A 19,329-nucleotide genomic window follows, 5' to 3' on the forward strand; every position below is an offset into this window, starting at 1 on the left:
AATTCTTTGGAATTTGTAGTTCCAAGTTCTTTGGAACTCTCAGAGCTCAGGCTTCCTTCTTTTACTTTCCCTCTCCTCCCCCCCACCCCCCTTCTCCCTGCAAGCTCCTACTTAAACTTCAAAACCCGGAGCAGCTGTCACCTCTTCTGTGAAGCCTTCCTAGATTTTACTCCGTAGCAGCAGGGTACTTTATTCCTTTTCTCGTCATAGCAGTTACATAGCAGTTACATATATTCATTCTTGTATACCCTCGGTGTCTGGCACCCAGTGGGTGCTCAAAGAAGCTTGATTGCCAAAACTATTGGGTGTGAGTATTTTGATAGTCATTTCCTCTCCTGTGTCTTCTCTAGGGCAGAGCTGTGCCTGTCCTGGAGCTCTTTGGTGACTTTTTAGCCAAATTCCTGTGAGACAGTCCTGGCTGAGCCTGGCTCTCCGTGTTGTGTAGCCTCTTCAAGGTCTCATTAGTGTCTTCTGTTGCCCTCATTTTCGTAATAGAAATTGCCTTCACAAGTGTTTTCCTTAGTTACAGAAGTCACCTGGGTGAATATTCTTTGTGTCCTTGGAGCAAGGATGAAATCCAGAACCATAAAGGAAGGACTGATAGGACAAAACTGAAAACTACCATATGGCAAAAACAAAAGCAAAAATCAATTAAAATACAGGCATTTTCAATATTAGTGACAAGCCAAGGGCTAATATGTATATAGAGAATTTCACCAATCAATAAGAAAAGGTGATGGGAATTCCCTGGTGGTCTAGTGGTTAGGATTTGGTGCTTTCACAGCCGTGGCCAAGGTTCAATCCCTGGTTGGGGAACTGAGATCCCGCAAGCCACGGTGCAGCCGAAAAATAATAATAATAATAAGATGAAAAAAACCACGGTAGAGAAAAATGAGTAAAGGACATGAACCAAAGAACTATAAATGACCAATAAGAAATAAGAAAATGTATGTAACTTAACTCATTAAAGGATTATAATTACATGATTGAATTTTTCAACTGTCACCTTAGTAAGGATGAAAAAGATTGATTTTAAGCAGGGAAGTGCACAGACAGGAGTTTGTACGTTGTAGAAATGCAGTATATACCCCAGGCATCACCTGGGAGCTCGTTAGAAATACAGAGTCTTGGGCTTTACCCCAGACCTCCTGATCAGAATCTGCTTCCTGAGAGCCAGCCTGCCTGGAATTGAATCCTAGCTTTGCCCTTCCTTAGCTCTGTGACCTTTGGTATGTGTATCAGCTAGTATTGGGCAACAGTGTTGTGTAGTAACAAACTGCCCCCAAACTCAGTGGCTTGAAATGACAACCGTTTATGCCCGTGGATCCTTGGAGCAGTTGGGGCAGCTCTGCTTCATGCTATAGTTCTGCAGACCTGGTCAGCAACATGTGTCTCTCATATTCTTGGGACCAGCGAGCTGGCCGGGCATGTTTCTCTCATGGCCATAGCAGGGACACAAGTGGAAACACGGGAGGCCCTTTGAAGGCTAATCTCATAACTGACACAAGTCACTTCCACCGCATTCCATCGGCCAGAGCAAGTCATATGACATGACTGAGCCCAAATCAAGGGGACAGGGAAGGACATTTGGCCAGTGGTGGGAGGGATGTAAAGCCACACAGCAAAAGGCAGGGACATGGGGGGAAGAGGCTGCGATGCCATCTACCACAGCAGGTACATAACTCTGTGCTTGAACTTCCTCCCCTCCTGTACGATGGAGACAAGAACGGTGCCTGCCTTGCCGGACTGTGGGATTGTCATGAGGACTAGTACATGAGTTAATAGATATGGAAGTGACTAGAACAGTGCCTGGCTCAGAAGAAACCCTCAGTAGATATTAGCTGGTATTATCGTGGGGGAGGGGTGGAGAATGAAGGTTAGTACAGCCCTGGGGGAGGCTGTTTGTCAGTATCTATTAAAATTAAAAATACATGTGCCCTTTGACCTAGCAGTTCCTGTTTTAGGGATTTAGCCTGACACGTGCACAGAGACAGACTGACAGACATTCACGTGAATGGCAGTTCATCACTGCGTTGTTTTCTATGGTTTAAAACTGCAGACAGGTGCACGCCGAGCTGAGGGCCCGTTTCACGCTTGCCCTCTCGCTGACCAAGTGTCCCCTCTCCTCCCCCTGCAGGTGGGCCTTTCTGGAGCTGCACACGAACAACCACTACAATGATAGCCTGCAGGCCTACGCAGCGGGCGTGGTGGAGGCCGCCGTGTCCGAGGAGGTAAGGGCCAGATGCGGGACCCCGGGGTTCCCCCCGCCCATCAAGTGTGTTCCCCAGGGAGCTTTGGAGGGTTCTGAGGTATGTGTAGAGGGGGCTCTCCCACCCCCAGCCTTCCATCTAGTTGGGGAGAAAAGGCTCACATGTATTTGTTAAAAATTTACACTGGGTGCTATTTGATGCATGTAAAAAATACACAACACATTCCAAGTTACGAAGCTTAGTAATAAAATGAACACCCAAACTAAACCCTGGACTGTTACTGAAACCACTGAAGCCCCCTCTCAACTCCGTTCCCCTGCGTCTCCTACCCCAGAGACACCCACCACACTACATGTGGTGGCTGTCATTCCCTTTCATTCATTCATTCATTCATTCATTCATTTATATTGAGATAGAATTCACATGCCATAAAATTCACCATTTTATAATGTACAGTTCAGTGGTTTTTAGTATATTCACAAGGTTGCACGACCACCACCACTGTCTAATTCCAGAACCTTCTCATCAGCCCAGAAAGAAACCCCATACCTGTTAGCAGTCACCTCCCTTTTTCCCCACTCCACCCAGCCCCTGGCAATCGCTAATCTACTTTCTGTCTCTACGGATTTGCTTATTCTGAACAGTTCCTATGAAAGGAATCATCCAATATGTGGTCTTTTGTGGCTGGCTTCTTTAACTTGTCTCCAGGGTTCCTCCACATTCTAGTGTATGTTAGTACTTTATTCCTTTTTATGGCCGAATAATATTGCATTGTAGGGATAGACTATTTTATTTATCCTTTCATCAGTGGGTGGACATTTGAGTTATTTCCACTCCCTTCCTTTGGTTAAACTAGTTTTACTACATGTGATGAAACCTTAAACAACATATTATTTTGCTTTACCTGCTTTTGGGCTTTTTAAAAGTGATAATCACAGATTTCAGAAGGCAGACCTCATCGGGAGTGGGTGAGGCCGTGGTGGGCTGGCCATGCTCCCACACTGTGTGTGAAGGTGTGACACCCACGTTGGAATGTAATTTGGCATTAACGTGTAGAGTTGAATACACACATGCCTTAGGACCCAGGGGCCCCACTCCTTCGGTGTGTACCTTAGAGGTGACCCAAGGGGTTCAAAGCAGCCCCGAGGCAAACACGCTCAAACGCCACCGGTGGGTGCACGGGTAACCGGATTGCAGTACTGTCACACAGTGCAGGATCATAGAGCAGTGAAAATGAATGAGCAGAGTGGATGGGTGTGAGATGCATGGTGGTGAGAGGGACAGAGCACGTCACAGGAGACGGTGTACAGTGTGACAGCGTTTAATAAACTCCCTCTCCTCATTCTGACACCCAGCTGCAGTTTGAGATGCCCTCCTGGGACCTCGATGTCTGGGGAGGTGTCAGACACTGGGTCAGGCCACGCTGTTTTGGGTGCTTGGTGGTATCTGAGACAAGATTCCATCTCTCAAGGGCCCCGTAGCCTGAGCCAGGAACACTGAGGCAAGGCCCGAAGTGGTTCTCACGTGAGGAACCCCAGACACACGTGCCAGGGGCTTTGCCCACGTTACCTCTCTGAGCTTGCACACCAGCCCCCGAGGGAGGCTCTCCGTCTGTTGGGGTGACGGGGACGATGGGCTCATATGGTCTTTCACCCCCCAGCAGGCTGGCCCAGCTTGTTCATGTGATGTCGGGGCGGGGAGGTGGGGAAGGCCTCTTGAGGGCTGGTGGAACTGGCACAGGATTCTCTTGCCGGGTTCACTGCGGTGTCCTCAGTGCTCAGGACAGGACATAGTAGGTGCTCAAAAAAAAAAAAAAAGGTAGTTGAGTGACTGAATACATGTATAGATGGGGGGGGGTCCCCAGTAACAGAGGAGGCGTAATCTAGGGCAGACTGTGAGTGCTGAAGGCTTTCAGAGGAGGGAGGCATCCAGAGGCATTGGGCCCTGGTGGGGGTGAGAGCTGGCTGGGTGAGAGAAGCCAGCGTGAGCAAAGGTGCAGAGGTGTCCTCACCAGAGCTCCTCGACTCTTTGGAGACCTGGATAGGGGTGAGGACTCTGAGCCCGAGTGGGGGCCAGTGGGGTCCTCAGGGAAGAGCGCAGCCCCGCTGCCCCGCCCCTGTCCTCGCCCACCCCACAGCTCATCTATATGCACTGGATGAACACGGTGGTGAATTACTGCGGCCCCTTCGAGTACGAAGTCAGTTACTGCGAGAGGCTCAAGAAATTCCTGGAGGCCAACCTGGAGTGGATGCAGAAGGAGATGGAGTTGAACAATGGCTCTGCTTACTGGCACCAGGTGGGCGTGGCCCCCATGCTCAGAGGGCTGGGGCAGCAGGCTGGGTCTGCTTTGGGGACCTGCTACCACTGCGGCTGCTACTGTTCCAGCTGGCCAACCTATCTGTCCCCTGCTCCTCCTAGCCAGCCGTTTCTCCCTTCCTCCCTCCCTCCCTCATCCATCCACCCATCTACCTACCCATCCTCCCATCCATCTACTCATCCATCCACAGATCCTTCCAGTCTTCCCTCCCTCCCTCCCTCCATGTCCATCCTTCCCTTTCTCCCTCCCATACAGCCATCTATCCATCCACCCACCCACCCCTCCATCCATCTACCCGTTCATCCATCCATCTATTCATCCATCCATCCATCCATCTAGCTTTTCAGCACATTCGTCCACCCACAAGTCTATCCATCTTTCACTCTCTTCTTCCCATTTATTCATCTGTCACCAACCTGCCCATCTTAGCCTAGTTGTCAGATATTCTATCCACCCGCCTTGTTGATATACCCCATTTGGTTGCCTGTCTCTCTCTCTGTTCATCATCTACCTGTCTGTCCATCTACCCTCCCATCTACCTGCCTAGCCATCTTTCTGACGGACCACGTTCCCTGCTTCATTCCTCCTCTTCCTTCTGGCCAGAGCCTGGGCACCTCTCAGTCTGTCCATCTGTTGGTCCATCCCCTCTGCTCTGTCTCTGCTGCTCGTACATCTCACCAGGGGCTGCCCAGTTCTCCAGGGTGATGCCCACACTCCTTAATGTGGCCTCAACACTCCCCCTGCACCCTCTCCCTCCCCAGCCTCATCTACTGACCTTCTTGATCTGTGCTCCAGCCTCCCTGGCCTCCTCCCAGTTCCTTGAACAAGATGTCACCTCTTCACTCAGGGCTTTAAAATGTGCTGTTCCTTCTGCCTGGAACACTTTTCCTTCCCCCCCTCTGCCCGGCTCACCCCCACCACTCCTCACCTCCACGTCCCCTCCCTGCACTTCTTCGTGGCACTCTTGTGAGGCATTCAGGTTCTGTCTTCAACTGGACTTGGGCCCCATGAGGACAAGGCAAGGACCACATCTGCCTTGTCCACTGTGGTATCCCCAGTACCTAGCACAGGGGCTGGCACATAGTAGGTGCTTTATAAGTGAAGGTTTGTTGAGTATTTACAGATGAAGGAGTGAATCCCTCTGGTCCCATCCATCTGCTTCAGTACCTGCCTGAACATCTGTCCTTCTCTTCACTCTCCTGTCCATCTAGATGATTGCCTTTCTCTCTGTCCTTCTCTCGTTTAACTCGGTAGCCACCATCCATCCATCCATCCATCCATCCATCCATCTGTCCTTTTGTTCATCCATCTTATGGATGCTTGCTAAGTACCTGGTGTATGCCCAGCACAGGCCAAGGCCCGGTGGGGGACACAGTGATATACTCCATGGTTACAGAACAATGACAGTGACAGTGGGGAGAAGTCAGCCACGAGACAAGTGCGCTGAGCCAGCAGCACAGCCAGTAAAACTCAGAACAGGGAGCAGTCAACAGTGGGCCAAGGCAGGCTGGGAGGCTTCCTGGAGGAGGTGGGTTTGAGTTGGGTTCTTAAGTGGGGTGATTTGGGGTTGCCACAGGATGGAGACATATAGTTAAATGATGGCAGGAGGGTGCTTGGCATGGAGGGGTGGGTGGTGGTTAAGGGGGGGGTCAGGGCTGGCTGGAGCCTGGAGGGTGCACCTGAGCCTCCCTTGCTGGAGCCCCTCCCATTGCAGAAGGCATGAGCCTGGGGGAGAGGCCTCACACTCCCTCTGCCCCCTGCCCCCTCCCCCTCCCCCTAGGTGCGGCTGACCCTCCTGCAGCTGAAAGGCCTAGAGGACAGCTATGAAGGCAGTGTGATCTTTCCAACTGGGAAGTTCACCATCAAACCCTTGGGGTTCCTGTAAGTGCCACCCCCAGAGTGGACAGGGCAGGGGAAAGTGCCACACACGTTATAGTCAGACAGACCTGGGTTCCAATACCAGCCCTGCCACTTCCTGGCTACATGGCCTCGGACCGGTCGCCCAACCTCCCAGTGCCTCAGCTTCCTCTTCTGTGAAATGGGTATGTAATGGCACTCCCAGCAGGCATGGTAACCCTCCGGCACTCTGACCCTCCTCAGCCTGTTGCAGATCTCTGGGGACCTCGAAGACTTAGAGCTGGCCCTGAATAAGACCAAGACCAAGCATGCTATGGGCTCTGGCTCCTGCTCCGCCCTCATCAAGCTGCTGCCTGGCCAGAGTGACCTCCTGGTCGCCCACAACACCTGGCACTCCTACCAGTACATGCTGCGCATCATGAAAAAGTACTGGTTCCAGTTCAGAGAAGGGCCCCAAGGTGGGTAGATGTGGGTGGGTCTGTGTGTGAGCATGTATGTGGGTACACAGTGGGCATAGTACTGGGAGGTGTGGGCCTCAGCCCCGTATACACTGGGGTCACCATAAGGCCACTCTAAGAGTTCATGTTATTTTTAACATGTTTATTTCCTTTTAATTTTTATCTCACAAGGCGTATCAGTAAGCTACTGCTGCATAACAAATCACCCCAAATTTAAAACAGCAAAGGTTTAAAACATAGCCATATATTTTTGCTCACGTGTGCATGGGTCTGCTGGGTGGTTTTGTTATTCTGGGACAAGCCTGCTGATCGTGGCCGGGCTCACTGATGCTTCTGTAGTCAGCTGGGGTGAGCTGGCTGACCTAGAATGGCCTCGTCTGCACGTCTGGGGGTTGGCTGTCAGCTAGGATGATGTGACAGCTGGGCTACATGGTCTTTCATCCTCCCACAGGCTAGCTCAGGTTTGTTCATGTGACATCTGGGCAGGGAAGTGTGGAAGGCCTCTCGAGGGCTGATTGAAACTGGCACAGCATTCTGTTGCTCAAAGTAAGTCAAGTGACCCATGCAGATTCAAGAAGTGGGGAAATAGACCCGACCATGTGATGTAAGGAACTGCAGAGTCACATTGCAGATGACGTGGATACAAGCATGGGGAGAGTTACAGCCATTTTTGCAAACAGCTACACAGGAATGGATGAATACGTTCTTCCTGTCAAATGTGAAAACCTTGCCACTAAGGCCCAAGTGCCGGATAGTGTGCCCGTCATTCCTGGCCCCAGTGTTAGTCTAGAGGTAGCCACTGCCAGATGTTTGCCGTGCCTCCTTCTTGGCCAAACTTAAAAAAATTAATGTTGCCAGGAGGTGGCGAGAGGGTGGGGAAATGTATACCCTCATTCACTGCTAACGGGAGTGGGAGCTGGCACGGCCACTTTGAAGAGGAGCCCAGCTGGCGTCTAACAAAATTTAAAATCTGTCTTGCCTGTGATCCAGCAACTCTCTGGCTCATATCTGTCCCTGGAGAAACATTTCTATTTCTGCAAGGGGATTGTGTACGTGGATGTCAGCTGCATTAGTGGTTTGGAAACAACCTAATGCCCATTAATTTAAATTTAAACTTCTAAATTGACATTTGTACAGAAAAGTGTGCTCATCATAAGTGACCAGCTGGAATTTTTGCACGTTGAACACACACCTGTGTGTGTAATATCCAGACAGAGAAACAACATTCCCAGCCCCCAGAAGCTTCCTTCCTGTCCCTTTCCAGGCACTGTCCCCAGCCCGTAGTGACTTCTCACAGCCTGGATTAGGTTTGATGGATTTGGAATGTTTTGCGAATAGAATCATGCAGCATGGGCTTGTTTGCATCTGGCTTCTTTCACTCAGTGTAACGTCTGTGAGTTTCATCCACGTTGTCCTCTGTAGCTGCAGATCTGTCGTTCCCATTGCTGTGTATCCACTATCGTCTTAATATCTGAAAAACCTATATAAGTCATACACGTATGTTATAGAAAATTGGAAAATGCGGCAAAACACACATACACACAATGAAAGTCACTGGAACACCCCACATCCCACAAGAGATCATTTCTGCAAACACTTGGTTATGTTTTTTTAGACTTTTAAAAAACGTACCTCACTTTTCCATTTGTTTTAACTTATCAATATTTTTATTATACTATTTATATGTAAATACACCCTCACTGCCACAGATTCCAGGAATAGAGATGAAGAAATACATCTCCCTTGATACCTTCGTCCCAAATTCCAGATCTCTCCTAAGAGGAAAGCACTGATGCCATTTTGGTTTGGATCTATCTAGATTTTGGGGGATGCATTTATAAGTGTGTATATATGGACCTTTTTAAAATTAATAGACTTTATTTCTTAGAAAAATTTTACATTGACATAAATTGAGTAGACAGTACCGAGCGTTCCCATATATCCCCCTTCCCACTTTCCCCTGTTACTAGCCTCTTGCATTAGTGTGGTTCATTTGTTACAATTGATGAACCAATATTGATACATTATTGTCAACTGAAGTCCATGGTTTACATTTGAGTTCACTCTTTGTAGAGTTTTATGGATTTTTGATGAACGCTCAATGACATGTATCCGCCATTACAGTATTCTACAGAATAGTTGCACAGCCCTAAAAAGTTTGCTTTCTGGGTTTTTAAAAAAAACATAAATGAGATCATGCTACATGGATTGTTTGCCACTTGTTCCTCTTGTTCCACAGCCGGCCTTGGAGAGCTTTTGATATTGCCATGTTCGGTCCACCTTTTAACAGCTGGATGTTAAATTTTAATTAGTCCCCAGTTGAGGATATGGGCCATTTCCAGGTCTTTGCTCTTCCTCCCTTCCTCCCTTCCTTCCTTCCTTCCTTCCTTCCTTCCTCCCTCCCTTCCTCCCTCCCTCCCTTCCTTCTTTCTTTTTAAAAAATATTTATTTCTTTATTTGGCTACACCATGAGGCTTGTGGGATGTGGGATCTTAGTTCCCCGACCAGGGACCGAACCTGGGCCCTCACCAGTGAGAGCAGGGAGTCCCAACCACTGGACTGCCAGGGAATTCCCAGGTCTTTGCTGTTTCAAACAGTACTACAGCAAGCAAGTGGGCCCCCAGATGTGTTTCCTGGTGGAAACGCTGGGTTAAAAGATGAGTATAATTAAAATTTTAGTTTCTAGATAGATAACAGCCAAATTGCCTCAAAAAATGGTTGGGCCAATTTACACTTCCACCGCCATTCTGTGAATATGTTGTCTTTCCCCACAGCCTTGCTAGCACTGGGTATTATGGTTCATTTCAAATTTTTTTGCCATTCTGCTGGGTGATAAATGATGTCCCGGACGAAGTTTGTTCTGTTTTTTTTTTTAAATTCACTTTATTGATGGATAGCTTAAATACACATTTAGAGCATATAATTTGATGGGTTTGGACAAACATCTGCAGTCATGTAAACACCATTCCATGAAGATATAGAACATTTTCGTCACCCTAGAAAGTTCCCTGCGACCTTTGCAGTTAGCTTCCCCGCCTCTCCCCAGGCAACCGCTCTTCTGATTTCTTTCCCATGAGGTTAGATTTGCCTGTTCTAGAACTTCATATAAACCTGCACTAACTTTTAAAAATTTTCGAAGGGAACTCCCTGGCAGTCCAGTGGTTAGGACTCTGCCCTTCCACTGCAGGGGGCACAGGTTTGATCCCTGGTCAGGGAACTGAGATCCTGCATGCCTCACGGTGCAGCCAAAAAAAAATCGTTTTTTCTAGTTTTTTTAATTAATTTATTTATTTAATTGAGGTGAAATTCACATAACATAAAATTAACTATTTTAAAGTGAACAATTCAGTGGCATTTAGTGCATTCACAGTGGTGTGCAACTGCCACCTCAGTCTAGTTCCAAAACGTTTTCATCACCAAGAGAGGAAACCCTGTACCCACTGAGTAATCACTCCCTTTTCCCCCTCCTCCCAGCCCCTGGCAACCACCAATCTACTTTCTATCTCTGTAGATTTACCTGTTCTGGACATCCCATAAAAATGGAAACATACAATGGTGGTTTTCTTACGACTGGCTTCTTTCACTCAGCGTCATAATTTCAAGGCTTCTCCATGTCGTAGCAGGTGTCAGCACTTCATTCCTTTTTCTGACTGCCTAATATTTCACCGCATGGAGATACTACAGTTTGTTTATCTATCCATCTATTGATGGATATTTGGGTTATTTCTTTTTGTATTCTACACTTATTTTTAATAATTAAAAAAACAAATTACTCAAGTCATACATGTTCACTGTAGAAAGTTAGAAAATAGAGCACAAAGAAGGAATAAAAATCACTTGTAACCCGCCCTGCCACCAGCCCCTGAAAAACCACCATTGGTGTTGGTTGTTTTCCCTTCCAGTTTTACCTGTTCATTGATGGCTTTGCCCTTTTTACTTTTATCTATTTATTAGTTATATAGAAATAGCTCCTTTGGTCCATCCCCTCATCCCTAGGGGCCCTCATCCCTACCCCAGAACACTTTGTACCAAAAGTCCATCCCTTGACAAGTGCTGGTCTGGTTACGCAGTAACCTTGATTGTAGGCCTACTGGGTACCCACTGTTATGCTAGAAACTACCTCCACGATCTTATAAATTAAATCTTTACAACTGCCCTGTGTGAGATGAAGGATTATTATTCCCAGTTTGCAGATAAGGAAACTGAGGCTCAGAAAGGCTAAGTAACTTGACATAAATCAAACAGTTGATAAGGGCCTGAACCGGGATTCTGCCCAGGTCTCCTCCCGACAAAGCCTGTGCTCTCATATGATCCATCCATCTCACTTCCAGGAAATAAAATCTTGAGGAAGTGTCTGCACTCCTATGTTCATTGCAGTATTCACAATAGCTGAGATATGGAAACAACCTAAATGTACATCGCCAGACAAATGGATAAAGAAAATGTACACGTACACACACACACACACACACACACATACACACACACACACACAAAATGGAGTATTATTCAACTGAAAAAAGCAGGAAATCCTGCCATTTGCGACAACATGGGTGAACCTGGAGGCCATTATGCTAAGTGAAATAAGTCATAGAAAGACAAATACTGTATGATCTCACTTTCATGTGGAATCTAAAAAAGTTGAACTCGAGGGAATTCCCTGGCGGTCCAGTGGTTAGGACTCGGCTTTCACTGCTGCGGGCCCGGGTTCAATCCCTGGTTGGAGAATTAAGATCCCGCAAGCTGCGTGGTATGGCCAAAAAAAAAAAATGTTGAACTGATATAAGCAGAGAGTAGAATGGTGGTTGCAGGGGGCTGGGGGGAGGGGGAAATGGGGAGATGCTGGTCAGAGAGTACCACCTCCCAGTTAGAAGACAAATGAATTCTGGAGTCTAAAGCACTGCATGGTGACTGTAGTTAACAACGCCGTATTGTATACTTGAATCTTGCCAAGAGAGTAGAACTTCAGTGTTTTCACCACACACACAGCAGAGGTAACTACGTGAAGTGATGGATGTGTAAATTAGCTTGACTGTGGCCATCCTTTCACAGTGTCTACGTCTATGCAGACATCACAGTGTGCACCTTAAACACAGACAATTTTTATTTGTCAATTATACCTCAGTAAAGCAGGAGATAAACCCTCCCCCCACCCCCCCAAAAAAAACCAGAAAAACAAACTCCATGCTCTCAGACTTCTGGGTATTTGCTCTGTGAATTATCTTTTTCACAATAGGTTTTTGCAATTAAAAAAAAAAAAGGAAAGCCAAAAAAAGGTACAGTAATCAAAAAAATTATATATATATATGTATATATATATATATATTGCTACTAGCTTTTACACAAATGGCCTGGTTTGCTGACTCTCAGAAAGACTGGAGTAGGGGTTTCCTCTGAAGCCTGCCGTTCCACCTGGAGACTCCCAAGTCTTGCTGGGAGGGGGGAGTGGGGTTCTCCGTATGCGCTTGTCTGACCAGGCCCCCTCCCCGCCCCCCCCCCCCGCCCCCCGGGCTCACTCTCCCGCCTGCAGAGCAATCTACCCGGGCTCCCGGCAACAGGGTGACCTTCTCATCCTACCCTGGTACCATTTTCTCCTGTGATGACTTCTACATCCTGGGCAGCGGGCTGGTGAGTCATCCTCTGGTGTCACTTTTCTCCCCGGGGGCAGCTTCACACCCAGCAGCTTAGGCACAGCAGGGGGACGCAGACACCCCCCATTCCCGCATCACCACCAACCCAGGGCCGAGGCCGTCCTCCACCAGGAAGCGCTTGTAAAATGTCGCTCCCCAGGTCACGCCCGGGCCTCCAGACCCTGCAGCCGGCCTGGGACTCTGCATTGTCCTGCAGCTCCTCAGGAATCCCTGGTTTGGGCCCTTTTGAAATATCCGTGGCCCCAGTGACCTCATTTTGTGTTTATGTATTTAGGACAAGCCATCTTTCTCCCTACCATGACTCTGCTCTTTCTCGTTCAGCCTTCCCTCTTGCTTTCCACAAAACCCCCTCTAAACCTGGCTGGGTTTTCTGAATAAATGTTGTTTACAATGTGTTGTTTTTATCGGTTTTCCTGGCTGGGCTCCAAACTCATTTAGAAATCTGTTCCTGGCACCCCTAGACGACACAGCAAGCCCTGTAGTCGCCAGGGTAACACTGCAGAGGAGAAAAAACATCACTTAAAAAAAAAATCCTAGATGCAGAAGACGCCAGTTCCTGGGGAGGGGAGAGGAAGGGGCTCTTTTTCTTCTATTACTTTGTGAGAGGAGCGTGGGATTTAGTTCCCTTAAATGTGGGAAGAAGCATGAGAGGGGCCAGGCAGTGGGTGAGGGGACCCCCTTGCTGCGGTCTGGGGTGGGGAAAGCAGGAGTGAAGCCTGGGGAAGGACAGTTGAAACAGTTTGATCCAGTTACGAAAAGTGTCCGGGAAGGAAATTTACCTCCATCTGGGTTCTTAACTGTTTTTGTGCCACAGACTCCTTTGGCAGTCTGGGGCCGTGAACCCCTTCTCAGAATAATGCTTTTAAATGCACAAGCCAACATATATGGGATTATAAAGGAAACCAATTATATCGACATGCATTTATCGAAATATTATATAAGTAAACTTTTAATGTAATATACAAGTATACCTCGTTTTATTGAACTTTGCAGATATTGCAGTTTTTACAAATTGAGGGTTTGTAACAACCCTGCATCGGGCAAGTCTGTCAGAGCCATTTTTCTAACAACATTTGCTCATTTTGTGTCTCTGTGTCACATTCTGGTAATTCTCACAATATTTTAAGGTTTTCATTATTATTATATTCATTATGGTCATCTGTGGTCAGTGATCTTTGATGTGACTATTGTAATTGGTTTTTTGTTTTTGTATTTTTTTTTCTATTTTTAAATTAAGGTATGTACATTGGTTTTTAAGACATAATACTATTGCACACTTAATAGACTATAGTATAGTGGAAACATAACTCTTATATGCACTGGGAAATCAAAAAATCCATGGGACTTGCTTTCTTGTGGTGTTCGCTTTATTGCAGTGGTCCGGAACAGAACCTGCAGTATCTCTCGGGTCAGCCTGTATGTGCTGCTTTATTAGCACGTTAAATAAGAAACTCCAGGGACTTCACTGGTGGTCCAGTGGTTAAGATTCCGTGCTCCCAAGGCAGGGGGCACGGGTTCGATCCCTGGTCGGGGAACTAAGATCCCTCATGCCACAAGGTGTGGCCAAAAAAAGAAAGAAAGAAACTCCAGTTGCAGGTGGGCTACCTGCCATAATTTAGATGTATGAGGAGCGTAAACGATATCTTGAGATGTGTGCAATCCTGTCCTATGGTGGGAAAACATCTGTGATTTCTGTTGGTGACGATCTCAGGTACGGCTAATAACACTGTCATGTGTCACCTCATTAGCAATGGAAGGAGATGCTGCACTTCGGTTTGACATTAGTGGAAATAAAGATGTAATGTTTCCCCGCCCAAGTCTGCAGACTCCCTGAGCACTGTCCCAGGTTGAGAACAGCCCCTGGCGCAGAGAGAGGAAACTGCCCTCCAGGGCTTCTGAGGCCATGCGGGTCTGAATCCTGGCGATGACGTGGGACACTAGAGGGATGAGGAGGGTACAGTGTGGAGGGAGTAGAGAAGCTCTTCCTACCTGGGCATCGCTATTGAGAGGCTTGCTTTGCAGATTCCTCTTTGAAACATCGTATTGATGGCTACTGCTATCTCGTAGTTGTTTTCCAGCTTCGTATAAAAAAGGAAGAAGCATGCTAATATCCTGCTGTAGGGGAGCAAGCCCCGATTTAAGAGTTGGAAATCTGAGGATCAAATCTTGGCCCAGCCACGTAGCGGCCATGACCTTTTGGCAAGTCTTTTAGCTTCTCCAGGCCTCAGTTTACCTTTCAAGAAGAAGGGGGCTTAATAGCCGTGCTGTGTTTTCCCCCGGAGGGCTGTAAGAGTTCATGGAGACTGTAGCAGTCCACCAGGCTACCAACTCCAAGCCTCCCAGCTTTCCCTGCGGAACTGCAGGGAAGGGGTAGAGATGGGATGCTATGTCTCTCTGGGGAAAGAGTTGACCCACTTGGTAGGGGGAGTGGGTCCCGTAGGAGCGGCACCCTGGGCTCTCTTAGGGGCTGTTCCCCAGGGCAAAGGTGGATGCATGATCTTGATCATGACCCCCCCTCAATGCTCATCCAAAGAACTAGTGAGGAACATGCACCTAAGCCAGGACATGAAGTTTTAAAAAACTAGTCAACAAATTTGAACCACGATTGATGCAACGCTGCCACTTGGTGGCACCACGCCCCGGCTGTGAGTTAGGGGGCCCTTTCGTGCAGCGCCCCCTCGGCTCTCCCACAGGTGGCCCTGGAGACCACCATCGGCAACCGGAACTCGGCCCTGTGGAAGTACGTGCAGCCTGAGGGCTGTGTGCTGGAGTGGATGCGAAATGTTGTGGCCAATCGCCTGGCCTTGGACGGGGACTCCTGGGCCGATATCTTCAAGAGGTTCAACAGTGGCACGTGAGTGGGCTTCTGGCACTGCGGCGATCCCACCCAACCTCCCCACTAATGCTCAGACCCTGGGAGACCTGACGTGGCACCAGGGCCACACCCCCCACACCCTCTGCAGAGTCCTCTCCTTGTTTTATACGTGGGGAAACTGAGGCACGGGGAAGGAAAGGATTTGCCCCCCTCTTGCAGGCTCCTCCACCCAGGGAAAGGCTCCCAGAGGGAGGACAGGAAGACACTTGGAACTTGAGAGCTCTGGGGACAGTGGAGAGGGCCATCCGAGGAGATGGACATGGGTGGATGGGGGCCCCATGAGCCAGAGACATGGGAACTGGATAGGGCAGGGTCTTAGAACATTGCGCAGAATTGACCTTTGTTCCAGTAAGCACTAGGGAGCCATAGACTCTTCTGGAGCAGGTAAGCAGCACGATGAGAGAAAAGTCTGAGGACGCCTGCTCAAGCTGCAGCGTCCGGGTGACGGTCGGATGGCCGGACGCGCCCAGACCACCCCGGCCCCATGATTCCTGACTGTGTGTGGCCCTGGGGGCAGGGGGAGGCTGGGGCAGTGACCACAGGGTCTGTTCAGCCCTCCTTCCTTGGGCACGGCAGGTACAACAACCAGTGGATGATCGTGGACTACAAGGCATTTGTCCCCGGCGGGCCCAGCCCTGGGAGAAGGGTGCTCACCATTCTGGAGCAGCTCCCGTGAGTACCCGGAAAGGGGCAGGGCATTCCAGCAGAGGGAACTGCCGAGGCAGAGGCCTGGAGGCAGCTAGCTGAATCGTGTGCGGGAGGGGAAACATCAGGAAGGCAATCCTGGAGGAGAAGGCAGCTCCTGATTGGGGCTAAAGATTGGGGACATAATCTAGCCCCAGGCAGTGGGGAGCCATTGAGGGTCCTTGAGCAGGGCAGCGCCCACAAGAGCCCCCTTTCTCACCACTCCTGCCCCGTGTCCCTTCCCGGTCGCAGGGGCATGGTGGTGGTGGCCGACAGGACCTCGGAACTCTACCAGAAGACCTACTGGGCCAGCTACAATATCCCGTATGTCCCCCCTTCCTGGTATTCCCGACCCTTTGCTCAGCTCTCCGTGCTGGGGAGGGGTGCTTCCCAGGTGATTCTTTAACTCCACAAAGAAACCCACCCTACCCCCTTTTCCTCCAGGAAAGCCCTGATGGTTTTAGGGTACAGTTGTGAGGTCGGCATCCGTTCGGCCTCCCAGTCTGCACCCACCCACCGCAGGGTGGTAGGAGGCGGCCTGGCTCAGGTGCCGACCCCTGCCGTGGCTCTCCAGCTGGAGCTGCTTTAACTGGGCTACACAGCCAGCACCTCTTGACCCTCACTGTGCTTTACCTGGGTTATCCCCTTTGATCCGTGCAGCCACCGTGCGTGGTAGCCACGGCTCCTATTCCCATTTCACAGATGATGAAACTGAGGCCTTGAGAAAGTACCTAACTCTCCCAAGGTTCCATAGGTGGCCAACAGTGAAGTCAGAATTTGAACCCGTGCCTCTTGGACCCCAGAGCCCTAACTTGGCCACCCCACCAAGCCACCCCACAGCACAAACAAAAGACATGGTTATTGCTATCCCGACTGTCGTGGTTGTTGGTGTTAATGTCCTGGCACGACCACCCCCTTCACCTCCCTGGCCACGGTCACGGCCGGGTGAAGTCAGTGGGGTTCGTGAGTGACCATCCTCGTTCCCAGCAGGTCCTTTGAGTCTGTGTTCAACACCAGTGGGCTGCCGGCCCTGGTGGCCCACTTTGGGGACTGGTTCTCCTACGACGGGAGCCCCCGGGCCCAGATCTTCCGGCGGAACCAGTCGCTGGTACACGACCTGAACTCCATGATCCGGCTTATGAGGTACGCGAGGGACCATGAGCCCAGAGTCATGTGGTGGGGCTTTATTGTAACTCATTTCAACCTCCCAACAAGCCCGGGGGGGCGGCAGGGGGGTGGTGCAACTGTGTAGCAGCCAGGACAGCAGGACCGAGGCAGCGCTCAGCTGAGCCCTCTTGCTGTCCTCATGTCATGGGTGAGGATGACGAACAGCTGTGGAGTGACCGCCCTGTGCTGGGCTCCGTGCTTGGCACTGGGAAACAGGCACAGAACGTGTCCCCACTGTCCTTGGGGAGCACCCTGTCCTTTGGGGGATGCAGAAATCCATCCCGTATTCACACCGATGTGGACGTGTAACTAGGACCAGGAAATGGTCCTGGAGTCTGAGCTCCAGGAAATGCTATGAAGGGACAAAACGGGGTCTCTAGCCTGGCCTGGGATGGGGGCCCAGCGGGATTCCCGGAGGGAGGGAGGGATGGCAGAGCCGAGGCTGAGTGAGGCCTGTGGAGTGACCAGCTGAAGGGGGAGGTGGTGACTGAAGCCCAGGCGGCGGGAGGGAGCCGGGCACGTTGCAAGCAGGCGGCTGGGTGAGGGGCTGCCGCTAGCAGTCTGGCCTCCCCCGCTCCCCGCACCACTGATGTCTTCTCTCTTTCCGCATCCAGGTACAACGACTTCCTGCATGACCCCCTGTCATTGTGCAAAGCTTGCAACCCCAAGCCCAACGGGGAGAATGCCATCTCGGCCCGCTCTGACCTCAACCCAGCCAATGGCTCCTACCCCTTCCAGGCCCTGCACCAGCGCTCCCATGGGGGCATCGATGTGAAGGTGCCGGGCTTGGGGCTGTGGATGGGGTCAAAGTTGGGGCGGGGAGCAGCAGAGCCTCGCAGGTGGGGACAACTCAACGACCTGCCCTCCCCTCTACCCCCAGGTGACCAGCACGGCACTGGCCAAGGCCCTGCGTCTCCTGGCGGCCAGCGGCCCCACGTGGGACCAGCTGCCCCCATTCCAGTGGAGCACCTCGCCCTTCAGCAGCCTGCTGCACATGGGCCAGCCCGACCTCTGGAAGTTCTCACCCATTGAGGTCTGGTGGGACTGAGGCTCCATCTCTGCTCTGCTGCGTCTGCCCCTGCTGACCCCAGCGGGGCCACCCGACTGGCTGCCACCCTGCCCTCCTGGCTGTCCCCCCGCCCCGGTCCCCCGTGTGAGCATTGCCCCCCGCGCTGTGCCCACGTTGGGGACCTGGGTCGGCCAGGTTCACTCTCGTCTGGGTGGCCTCCTGTGTGGGGAACGGAACCCGATGGGACCCAGGACTGACTCTGTCCCCCTAAGTGGGTGATGCCATCCCCGTCTCCCTCTGCGTCTCTCTGCGTCTCTCTGCGTCTCTCTCTCTCTCCCTGCTTTTCTCTCTCTTCCAGCCTTGGGCCCCCTCCTCGTGCCGCCCCTTCCTGAGGGCGGGAGCCGGATCCTGGGACCGGGTTCCGGGGCCCCTAGGGGGGCCGGCAGGAGAGGCCTGTTCCAGTGCCTGCTTCCCAGTGCTGTTCCTGCCGGCGGCTCTGGAGCTTCAGCCCGCGAGACCCGGGCGTTGCCTCCGGTTGGCATCTCTCCTCCCAACCCCCGACCCCAGCCCCACTCTGCTCCGTCGGGAAGTAGCTCCCCTGTTTCTCCTCCTGGAGAGCCTCCTTGAGGACAGAAACTTGAAACCAAACAAGAACCAAAGTTTCTGGCCACTTGTGGCTGGAAGGGCGCGAGTGTCCTTCTCTCTCCGGGGGCAGGCAGGAGTGTCAGCCCCCTGCTCCAGCCTCGGCCCGTGCCCCCCCAAACCGAGGCCTGCCCCTGGCCTCAGGGCAGTGCCCACAGGTCCCCTGCTGCAGGAACCAAATCGCAGGCTGTGCTGCCATTAAAAAGAGAGGCCATGGCCCCTGTGCTGTGCTTCTTGGGGCAGTGGGGAAGGCTGGGTCGGCGCCCTCTCTCTTCTCAGGTTCGGGTTCTGACCATTCACCTATGCATCTCCTGTCCATCCTTCTGTCTGTCCATCTGTACATTCATTCACCTGCCAACCCACCCACCCCTTGTCCATCTGCACAGTCATCCATCCATCCATCCGTCCATTTTCCAATCATCCATCCATCCATCCGTCATCCAGGTACTGACCCATCTA

General features: G+C 50.8%; 1 protein-coding gene across 3 annotated transcripts in view; it reads left to right on the forward strand.

The window, feature by feature from the left end:
- The window catches only part of PLBD2 (phospholipase B domain containing 2), a 28,009-nt gene extending 8,921 nt beyond the window's left edge, over nt 1-19,088 (forward strand). The window contains exons 2-12 of one of the 3 annotated variants that reach the window (XM_082355725.1): nt 2,138-2,231; nt 4,348-4,506; nt 6,308-6,408; nt 6,628-6,842; nt 12,373-12,470; nt 15,187-15,347; nt 15,945-16,040; nt 16,305-16,376; nt 17,040-17,195; nt 17,834-17,996; nt 18,100-19,088. In XM_082355725.1, coding sequence (XP_082211851.1) covers nt 2,138-2,231; nt 4,348-4,506; nt 6,308-6,408; nt 6,628-6,842; nt 12,373-12,470; nt 15,187-15,347; nt 15,945-16,040; nt 16,305-16,376; nt 17,040-17,195; nt 17,834-17,996; nt 18,100-18,267 — 1,483 coding nt within the window. In that variant the 3' untranslated portion in view covers nt 18,268-19,088. The remainder of the gene's footprint in view (nt 1-2,137; nt 2,232-4,347; nt 4,507-6,307; nt 6,409-6,627; nt 6,843-12,372; nt 12,471-15,186; nt 15,348-15,944; nt 16,041-16,304; nt 16,377-17,039; nt 17,196-17,833; nt 17,997-18,099) is intronic. The other 2 variants (XM_082355726.1, XM_082355727.1) reach the window with 2 other exon arrangements.
- Nucleotides 19,089-19,329: the final 241 nt, after the last annotated feature.

Source organism: Balaenoptera borealis (genome assembly GCF_965194805.1).
Source record: "Balaenoptera borealis genome assembly, chromosome: 14".
NCBI lineage: Eukaryota > Metazoa > Chordata > Mammalia > Artiodactyla > Balaenopteridae > Balaenoptera > Balaenoptera borealis.